At 35.4% G+C, this 11,506-nt stretch overlaps 1 protein-coding gene across 4 annotated transcripts in view; it reads right to left on the bottom strand.

The window, feature by feature from the left end:
• The window catches only part of trappc8 (trafficking protein particle complex 8), a 57,931-nt gene that overhangs the window by 43,151 nt on the left and 3,274 nt on the right, over positions 1-11,506 (bottom strand). Inside the window, exons 2-7 of one of the 4 annotated variants that reach the window (XM_017689197.2) lie at positions 11,155-11,349; positions 6,752-6,820; positions 3,960-4,049; positions 2,919-3,093; positions 1,430-1,583; positions 1,234-1,303 (exon numbers count right to left, since the gene is read on the bottom strand). In XM_017689197.2, the coding sequence (XP_017544686.1) occupies positions 1,234-1,303; positions 1,430-1,583; positions 2,919-3,093; positions 3,960-4,049; positions 6,752-6,820; positions 11,155-11,349 (753 nt within the window). Of the gene's footprint in view, positions 1-1,233; positions 1,304-1,429; positions 1,584-2,918; positions 3,094-3,959; positions 4,050-6,751; positions 6,836-10,599; positions 10,930-11,154; positions 11,350-11,506 lie in introns of those variants that run through there. The other 3 variants (XM_017689190.2, XM_017689208.2, XM_017689204.2) reach the window with 3 other exon arrangements.

Below are 11,506 nucleotides of genomic sequence, written 5' to 3'. Positions count from 1 at the left end.
AATAATAAATCATAATAATGATAATTAAGTAAGTAAATAAATAAATAGAAAAAAAATAATAATAATAAAATAAAAAATAAAAAAAGAGAGAAAAAACAAATAAAATAAGTAAATAAACAGACAACTAAATAAAAATAAATAGATAAATAAGTAAAAAAAAAAAAAAAAAGGGGGAGGGGAAAAAAACAATTATACAGATATACATACATATACATATTCACATTAGTGCTGCACTAAATCTAATGAAACATCTAATGATACTGTGAATAACAATAACAAAAAGTACCACAATAATGATACAATGTCATCACATTGGCTACGCCTACATGTGTCAAAGTGATATTTCAGCAGGTCCCATACCCCCAAGTATCCTATAAACAGGTAGTTAATAAGCCAAGTGATATTTTGTGCCTAAACTTTGCATCTTTAGTTTTGCACTGGAGCTGTGATGATAATGTTCCTAATGGGCAATTGAAACATGTATCCAACCAATTAACATAACACAAACTGCAGATCTAAATAATCACATAAGTAATCTCAAACTTGCTTACGTGATCTGACACTGTACAGCACATTGTTATCTATAAAAACAGATCATGCAGGTATGACATAGTAGCAACACTAATTTCTGTTTTACATTTATTTACAGTCGTGCTATATCAGAAATCACATATGCAACTGTATTTTAGGTCACTTAACTGAAGTATCAGGTATGTGTGAGATTGTCATATCTGCATGCTGCTAATATCTAAGCGTAAGCCGTACTCAAGCACCTGAGTTACTGTTCGAGAAGGCAGAGTATCCGAATAGTGAACTCATTATTTGGTTGTTTGTTACATTTCCTCATGGGAAAACAGACTATTGACTAATAATACAGCAAAACAGCAGTTTTATCTTTGAATTTGACTGTTCAACATGGTGAGATTACTCACACTTGTTAAGTGATACTGTTTTGATCCCACAACCGGGGAAATTCCATCTCCGCATTTAACCCATCCATGCAAGTGAAACACCACATACACACTAGTGAACACACACACACTAGGGGGCAGTGAGCACACTTGCCCGGAGCGGTGGGCAGCCCTATCCACGGCGCCCGGGGAGCAATTGGGGGTTAGGTGTCTTGCTCAAGGACACCTCAGTCATGGACTGTCGGCGCTGGGGATCGAACCGGCAACCTTTTTAAACATCATTTTCAATTTCAAAATACTCCAGCATTTAAGACAAGTTTACCTGATAAGTCAAGTCCGTCCACTTCTGAGCTGATGTTATTCTCCACATTATTCAGCACACCTTCTTCATACTAGAACATATTACACACAGTTTGGCCACAGGTTGGCTATCATTACAAAATGATCGTTATGTAAAGCTGTCACAAAGAGGCTGCAGGCAGCACACGTGCTTGTATTGAGCTTGTAAACTGACTCACAGGGCTATGGATGTTGGTCTTCTGTAAATACTGACTCCAGGGATCAGGCATTTGTTCATCTGGCCCAGCAGCACCGGTTCTGGAGTTGATCTTCAACAGGTAACAGCCTTGAGTGCCATATCTCTGCTTCATGTCCTCATACACGGAGTCTGCCCTGCACTCGAGGAAAAGAGGGAGGTATCAACTTATGATAATACACAAGAGAGAAAAAAATAAACACAAAAATAAAGTGACCTTCCAGACAATTTCGTTCTTGTATCCTCAAAGATTATTTTCCAGGAGATTAGTTCTGTAGTGATAAATGATATTCTCTTACAGTTGGAGCAATAGGGCGATGCCCAGTGAACCACAAGGAATTGTATCAAGTCAAACTACAATGCCACAAGCTCAGCCAAGGCTGTTTTCCACTCATAAAAGCAAAACACTTCTCAATGGAATTAATAAAAGGAAAGGTTGCAAGAAACTTTTTTCTTGCAAAAACATTTTAGTACAAGGCAAGAACAAAAAGCTCGACTGCTGACAAAATCTTTCATACTGCTGATAAATTGTTCAGTTTAATAAGTTTTAAGCTTAAAGAAAAAAGTAAAAAAAAAAATAAAACCCTTCAAGCAGAGTCTCTGTAGCCAAGTGAGCAAGAAGATACTTTATTAGGCTTATTAGGCTGAATAAAGATGTTTGAGTGTGTGTGTGTGTGTGTATATGTATATATATATATATATATATATATATATATATATATATATATATATATATATATATATATATATATAAATAAATAATTTCTCTCTTCATTCAAACATTATTCTATTATTCTTCAGCATGATTTTAAGAGTTGAAGGAAATTAAGGAATGACCGTTTTAAAAACCAGAAGCAAAAACAGGATTCTTATTTAACTCTAATAACAGGAAACAGTCTAAAGATATGTAACCCACATATGATGATTACGTTCAGTCAAGCCCACCACAAACCCTGAATGCATGAACAACACACTTTAGAGGTGCTTCTAATTTTTCTGTTACAAGTCACATTTTATATCATTTTAATTCTGTAAATTTGCAGAAGCCTGAATTGTGATGAGCAACCAAAAGACATTGATTTAACCAGACTTGTTCTCAGACAAGAAAGACAACATAAAATAAAGATGCATCATTTTGATATAACAGAAAAAAAAGCTTTCGACTTTTCGACTAGTGTTTAGCACTTATGGAGAGTCTATGCTGTATATGTACATAAACAAGAAACTGGACTCAAAAGTGTGAAATCCACATGTAAAGTCAAAGCTTGGTTAACATTTAATGAAAAGAAGAAAATAAATAAAATTTTGTGTGTGTGTATATATATATATATATATATATATATATATATATATATATATATATATATATATATATATATATATATATATATATATATATATAATTCTAGACATACATCAAAGACAAAGAATCATGTGTACAGTCATGTATACGCATGCACACAGACACAGACCTCTGCTCGTCTCCATCGCTGATGTCGTGAAGCAGGACATAGTATTTGAGGGTGTTGGGAATGAACCATTTGGGGTAGGTGTATTCTCCACTGTGCTGGATCCTGTGCTGCTCCTGAGAAAGCTTTAGAAATTGCTCTGTGGGAACAGCTTCACGAGACGACACCACCAACATACCTACACACTGCAGTGAAGGAACACACAGACTTCTCAAGAACGAGAGACTGAGGAGTGAGTCGGATGGGACAGAGTTTTGTGAAGTTGCAGAGGACTTTAGAGCATTCAAATGAGAATTGAATTTCCTTAGAAAGGAAGGGAAGCAAACAGAATTGCACAGCATTAACAGTTTTTAATCATATTTGCTTAAAGCATTTCATTTACTGACACCAGGTTTGCAGTATTTTTGTTTACTAACGACTATTAATTGATAGCATTGACTACTTTTGAAAAATAAAATGCTCTAGACACCTTTAATGCAATATTAACATGTAAGTAAGATGTTAAACTGCTTCTTTGAAGAGAAGTGATGAAAAATAAAAATAAGAATTAACAGACATCAAGATTTACAATATTTCTGGTTAAGCCTGCCTCCGGTGCTATGAATTAAATTAGATTATACTATATAACATTTTATTATGTTACACTGAATTATATTATATTACTAAGACTGACAATCACATATAATAACTCACAGCTAACACCTAATATCAGCTAAATATCAGGGATCTTGTTTAAACTACCAATACAAAAGTAAAAAAAAAAAATTAAAAAAAAAAAAGTTAATACAAAATTAGATGATTGGTTATCAGACTTTCTAGCCCCTTAAAATCTGTGTCAACCAAGTAAATAAAATATCAGTCAAACTCTAAAATGTTCTGGAACATAAAAAAAGATTAGAATATTATCAGAATATTTTTCCATAATAGGAAAATGGGTAAAATGTAAAAATCCAAAACCCAGGAAAATAAAAACTGAAAAAAATTCTACTGGAATTCAGAAGACACCAAGAGACACACACACAGAGAGAGAGGGTTAAAGGATACAGGCCAAGTAGTGGTTGAGGAACTCATGGTCTGATGCAGGCATAGACTGCAGAAAGTTCTCTCTATATGCTTCAAACCATGGTGTTGTTGCTGTAAAGCACACACACAAGCAAAAAAACTCACTTATTTATGTGCAACATTTCAATGAAGCAATTCAGAAGGTGAAGCCCTCCTGCACACACTGGAAGCCCAGAGAGAAAAGGAGAGGAACTGCTTATCAAAAAGAGGAAGGTGATTTAGACCTTAGGTCATTATAGAACACTTCTTATGAGTGAGAGAGAAAGAACCCACAGAAGACAGACTTTGACACACAAAACACAGCAAAGTGCTATAAGACATAAGATTTTGATTAAAACACAAAAAATTCAGGAGTTTTCCATTTAAGACTGGAAATTCAAAGGAGCAGAGTTTGAGAACAAAATTATTTTAAAGTGTGAGTTGAGAGGGACGTCTCTCTTGAGATCCAAGTGGCTGATCAGAAGCTGATCTGCTGGATATTTCATTAGTTGAACTGCACTGAGTAGATCTCAATCAATTTCACAACCATTCATATTCATTTATTCTAAACGCTTTTCTTTTTTGAAATGTTTAATTTTCACATTAATGAAACAAATCAGTAAAAAAAAAAGGATTAAAAAACTTAAACATGAACAAAAATCACTTTAACAGCCTGAAGTCATGTTGAAACAGAAGTGAGATACATCATGTATCTTCAAGACCTACTAGTACATGATTGCACAAACTTTAGGAAAGTCACATACTGATGCAACATCACAACAGGGGAAGAGGGGAGGGGGAAAAAAAAAAAAAAAAAAAATCAGCTGGCAAATCCCACTTCCAGAAGTGACCCCATTACAAAAGGACACAGGACTGAACACATCTGAATCATTCTCTGTCAAACACTAAATCTTCCCCGTTTGAAACTCTTAGAACAAAGGTGCCAAAAAGAACTGGCATACTGGTATAAACAGGTATCAGTATCAGGCTGATTTATAGATCCTGTAGCAATTCAGGTCTAAAATAACATACTGTCACATTGTGAGATGTGATGTTAGCTTTTTCATTTTTCCTGTGGGATTGTAGTTTTGAAAGTTCTTACACGACAACCTACTCTCACTGTAAGTGAAGTGCCTCAATTTCAAAAAAGCTCATTTTAGAGCTTAGTAGAGGTTAAAAATAGGGGAAAAAAAGATCAGTATCCATATGTACAGATACTCAAGGTTCTGACATTTTATTCAAACCAATTGGTTGAAAAAGCTTGAATGTGTGCTTTGAGATTTTATAATCCTTGCACAACCTTCTCAGCAGGTTTGACCAATTTTGATGTAATGTAGCCCTTCATCAGGGGTCAGTCTCTGAAATACTACAGTAAAATTACTTCATTCTAATATACACATTCTGGATAGATATGTTTAGATTTTGGCTTATTTTGTAGCTTAATTTTGGCTTATTACTTAATATGATCCAGTTTTATTGCCCTCCCTGAAATGGCTACCATACAGAGGGTAATCTCTGATATGTGCATGGTAGTATATACCATTGATTTCATGTTGTTCTAATGCGTGTGCATTAATCGCTCCTTTCTCTTTTTTTGAATCCTTTTTGAATGTGCTACATCTGCTATTGTCAGTTTAAAACCAGAACCAGTGCAGCCAGTAAAACTAAACATCAAACTGTACAAATACTGGCACTGCAGATATTACACGTTTTCATTTTCCACCTTAAAGTACAGGGTGATTCAAAAAGATTCATTCTGTTTCAAAGCACCATATTTTTACAATCGTGAGACGCCAAAGAACCACTCACATACCTATCGAAAGAGGGGGTCATAGAGCTTGTGACCGTCACCAGAAGATGACTCCCTTCAGTCTGCAAGAAGACGCCTACCCTGAGCAGAAAGTGTTTTTTGCGCGCTCCATTTCAATTAGAAATTAAAGTAAATCATTTTGAAATCAGATTAATCTTTTAGAATCACCCTGTAGTTCCAGACTGCAGACATTAAAATAGTCATTAAAACTGTATATCCCTAACATTAAGACTTCTAATAGTACAAAAAACTATATTTTTTTCAGATATTTTATGACCTTACAATCTTAAATCTATAAGACTTTTCAAAGATTTTTGTTTTCCCCACACTCACATTTTTGGTTCTTAAGGAAACCAAAAATGGTCAAAGATGGTCAAACAATACAAAGATGTGTTCAGCCTGTAATTAATAAATATGTTCATTGACAGCAGCAGAATCTAAAGCAGCTACAACACATCTAGACAGAGGAAAAGCCAGGGAACTGAGAGGGATTTGAGAGAGAGTAAAATGACTCATGAATCTGAAACTTCATAAACACAATGAACTCTCTCATAATGAACAGTCTTCTAAATGCAGTTTAGGCCATAATTGGAGATGAGGTGCCCAAATGAGACCATTAAAGGTATCTGCTCTTTAACTAAAAAACAGGGACCTTCAATTACAGACATAAATTAAATCATTAAAGTGACATTACTGCTGTCTGCATCCACAAAATGAGTCATTTCCCTCAGTTTCCTTCTATCACCCTCACTCAGGCACATACTAAAGCTGTTACCATCACCCTGACAGGAGGAGGAGGAGAAAAAGCTTGGAGATCAGAAAGGAGAGTTAGCTACCAATTTGCTACGGAGAGAATCCATGAGGAGGAGGTGAGTGAAGCTAAAAAAAAAAAAAAAAAAAAAAAGAAGAAGAAAAAAAAAAGAAGGAAAAAAAAAAAAAAAAAAGTCTCTTTCCCCTTTCCCCCAGCGCAGGCTGAATTGAGTACCTGTGTAGTATTTCGAGGAGCTGAGCTGGGTGAGCATTTCTTTCCAGTCAGAGTACCAGGGTACGCTCGCTTTGACCGAGCGGTCTGGGAGAGGGAGAAAGAGGTACAGAGCCGGAGAGTCCAGTTAGAGAACGGTCAGGACACCTACAGGACAACAATGCCACCCCCAAACCCTCCCAAACTCTGCAGCAAGAAGCTACCAAAACCTCTTTAGAACTTAGGTCAGAATGATTAATCTAATGTATTATTAATCTTTTATTATTATTCTTATTATTAATCTCATAAGTAACTGAGAATACACCACACTTAGCATTGCTTCTATCTGAGACATAGGCTACCTTCACACAGCAGTTTACACAGCAGTGGCCCAAACTCATTTAATTTTTTTTCCCCTCAAAAATTCTGTTTAGGAGCTAATCTGTTCAGACTGATGTCAAATACAGATCACATTTAAAAGATAATGTTAACAGCCAAACAAAAAAAAAAAAAAAAAACAAATAAATACATAAATACATTTTTAAAAATCAGATTTGGGCCACTTTTACCTGCTGTGTGAACATTTATCTATAAACTTTTAGAACCAACTAACCAAACTTTGAAAGCAGGCTGGGAAGCAAGTATCATATACATCAGGGCTGCAACAAATACCTTGACATTCTCTGTTGATTATGAAAAAGTGTCGACATATGGATTTTTATTGTATAGACCTGTGCGCTGTTGCTGTTAAGAGAGTTAACACCAAAAGCAGTCGTCAGTGACGGTACAAACCCACGATTTACAATTGGTTAAAAAAAATGCATTTATTGATTTATTTCATGCAAACCACACAAAGTCCCTGGTATTTCCCACACAAACATAAGTGAACATTTAAACTTGTTGGGCGATTACATTAATACCACATTTGTGTTGACTTCTAATAACTGATTACAATGACTAGATTACACCCGTTTGTTTTTACTAACCATGTAAAATCTAGCTTTTTTCATTGTGCACGTGCTTGGAGCATCTTTCAGAACAATTTAAAGTTCTTTTCACCTTTATTCCTTAGCCAGTTTAAATGTTTATCAACATACTTTCTATGTTTACTTGTTTTATTTTTATTGACTGAACTGATCATCATTTTGCTTGTGTTTTAATTGCGTGTTGCTTGGTCTATTTGTATTGATTATTTTTAGTCATTATGTCATCTACCCCACATCATTATCTTCACATTTTATCCTAACTACTTTAATTTGGTTTGGTGTCTATTATGAAATGCTTTGTTTTTTTTTCCTTTTTTACTCAGCTCTATCAAAAGTGAGGATTTTTCCTCAATATATTTTCAAGTCTAAAAGGTTGCACCAGGTTGAAACCATCAGGGATTCTTGGTTCACTGTGTTCAGAACTGGAGGCACATATCATGCCTGTACAGAAATCCACCTATGGTTTTGCGTAGTTCAGGGCATCCTCAAGCACAGAGAAAGGTTTCACACATCAGACAAAACAGCTTCGGGTGTCACATTTCAGTTCTCATACAATCAGGCTATTAGTAGCAGAATCATTTTGACATGGTTCCTAAAACGGAAGAGAACACATAAGCAAAAGTGATAGCATGAGACATAATCTTTGTCAAATAAAATAGTAAAGCAAAGGAATTCGGTTTAACTACAGAATGTGGTTTTAAGTATTGATCGTAGTTATTTCAAATACTCCACTTCCAGCACAAGTCCCATAACACTGTATACTGTTCGGATACTTCATATGGCCATTCAGACAGATCCCGAGACAGGACATGGTAAGAGTAAACAAGGCTTCTATTGGTTTGTTGCACCAGAAGAGAAAAATCGCCTTGTCACAGCACTTTAACAATGACAAAGGGAAAGAAATGCCCTAATAGCTGCATTTGTCAAATAATCAAACAATAGTTAATAATAATAATAATAATAATAATAATAATAATAATAAATAATAATAATAATAGTTAAGGTTAATCAATTACAGAATTAATTGCTAGTTGCAGCACTAATGCGTATGAGTTTCTAAAATGAAACAACACATTTCCCAAACACTGCTTTACCTGAGACCTAGAAAGAACACCCCTTAAGAAAAGTGGGATTCTTCTGGTCAGTCCCACAAAGTGCACACAATGAGCACAACAGCTCAAAGGCAGGTAACATTGATCATCATCGCCCAGCTGCATAAGATTAGTCCCAGAATGTGGTGCTTTTTCTGAGTGAGCATATATATTTTATATTATTTTTCTTCTTTCAATTTTTGTTTTATTACATATTTTACCTAAAGAGTCAAACCAAACAGCACACTCTCTCTCTCACACACAAATGTTTGGTGGGCTGGATCCTGTCTTTGTGGCCCACTACACCCAAATTTATTAACATTGAAAGAAATATTTAAGCAATAAATAAATAAATAAATAAATAAAATCATCTAATTTACAGTTTTCCCCAGATGTAGTCAATCAGCTCGATGTCCAAAAAGTTATTTTGTTTAGTGCCTGAGCGATGAGACTAATGTTGCTACCAACAAATCAATAGTCAACCAAATCTTTTTCATAAACACATCCCCAAAACTTCTTTCTACAAACTGCATCCATTCCTCAATAAGGTCAAAGTGGTTTAGGACACATTATGATTTTGAGCTATAAAAATAAACAAAACTTCACCATGTAGTTGAATATTGTGGTCAGCCATTTTAGACAACAGGTGCTGTTCTCCCCCACAGAATCGGACTCGACTCGTGCACTTGCGTCATACAGGCATATGGAGCGATATGATGCATTTACAGAAAAGATTTGGTTGACCATTGACTTCTAGTGTATTTTAGCCATTGTAACTCCAGGGCTAACCTAAAGAAAAAATATTTGGACGCCTGATACTGAATCTGTATATTCATAAAAACATCTATTGTGAAAACTTTATACAAACTTCAAAATAAAAGGTGTTTATGTATTTTGAAAAAAACTTGAATGTATTTTGATTAAAGGTGTAACAATTTCAATATTTACTGAATTTAACACATATACTGGAATTTAAATTTATTTCAGATGTAAAAAGAGGCTTAAAAGAAAGTTGTCTATAGCTGTCCTGGAGCTGAACATTATTCTGGCCGGATAATCAGGACCCATCCCACCAATGTATGCTGTATCATATCAAATAAACAAAGCACTGGTCCACTGCAGTACTGGGAGCGGGGGCATTGTAAAAAGGACTGGGTTAGGATGCAGTTAGGTTGATCCAAAAACACAGGTCAACTATGTGGAAAGGAAAGGTTTAGAGCACTGAGGAGAGAACCTCAAAAAAGTGTTTATACGCCAGAGTTAAAGGCCCCATATCATGCAAAACAGTTTACAAAATAAAGAGTTTGATGTAGCGTGTAAACACTGTGTTTTTTTTAAAAAAAACATGCCTTTAACTTCACAATACCATTTTAAATACACCACTTTTGTGATCTCACTAAGAACAAAACATTTCTATATTCACCTATTCAGTCTACAGCAGATTAGTCCTTATATTTACAATAAAATTATAGGTTACAAGTGCATGAGGCACAATACAGAACAGAGGCCATTCAGATACATCAGCCTTAAAGGCGCAGTAACAAATACAGCCTGTTTGATTGTAAAAGATTAAATGAGGCTGGATAACAGTCATGTAAAAATTCACTGTGATGATTTTTAGCACATACAAGTATCATAAGTGGACTAACAAAAAAAGAAAGACAAAAATAAGACAAATGTAGGATATGGGCCCTTTAACACAGACTTAACGGTCCTTAAAACACTCACACAAACACACCCCAGTCCTAACAAATGCATATCTAGAAAGAGTGTATGGCTGACAGTGGGTTCTTACCAGAATGTCATCCATATGAAAAAAAACATTAAGAGACATGTGGGAAGACAAGACAAGTGAGATATGAAAAATAAAACAAATAAGTAAAAAATTTTAAAAAGCCTTTGGTAAGCAACTTGTTTTTCCCCTTTAAGGGATTTGCTGCCCTCTCCAGGACACAAACAGCTTCTTTAGATACTCAATGTCCTTAAAAAGGTCTGTAACTCACACAGTCCTGATGATATATTCAGGTTATGAAGTTCGGTTTATCATTAATGCCAAAGATTCATCAAGACTTTCTAAACACATACCTTATACAGCTGTTTCATGTTCTCATTACATAATAATTCAGCAGTTGATGGATAACAAGCCTTAAGATTCTAAACTGAGCTGCTAGCCTGGAGTTTAAAGGGTTAATATGATAAACAGACAAAGAATACAGAATTTTGCATTATAATAAAGTAAAAATACAGATACACACATCTACAGTCAGAGCACTTTCACTTTTACTTCCTGATCTCGACTCAGCTAAGCCAAATCCCCACCTCTCCGTGAGAGTGTCTGCGCGTGACTCACCGCTGATGTTGAGGTCGTAGTCTCCAGCGGTGATGACATTAGCAGGTAGCCCTTCAGGAGGCTGGCAGCCAGACACAGCCTGGCTCAGGAGTTTGCGAACCTCGCCAGAGTTTGGTGATCGAGTGTTAACCCCTGTCACGCTAATACGGAGCCCCTTCACCACCACCACCTGGTTATTGGGGTCGCGCAAGTGACCTGCAGTACAGCAAAGGAAGACAAACAAAAAGCTATGAATAAGAAGATGCTTATAAATCTGACATGTCAAAGTAAGTGTACGATGCAAATGTTTAGATCCCTTAGTCAAATTACGTTGCTGATTTTAAGCGAAAATAAGTTCTCGTCTTCTACAAAC

The sequence above is a fragment of the Pygocentrus nattereri genome, chromosome 4, assembly GCF_015220715.1.
Source record: "Pygocentrus nattereri isolate fPygNat1 chromosome 4, fPygNat1.pri, whole genome shotgun sequence".
Classification (NCBI taxonomy): Eukaryota; Metazoa; Chordata; class Actinopteri; order Characiformes; family Serrasalmidae; genus Pygocentrus; species Pygocentrus nattereri.
This window is presented reverse-complemented; position numbering and strand designations above follow the sequence as displayed.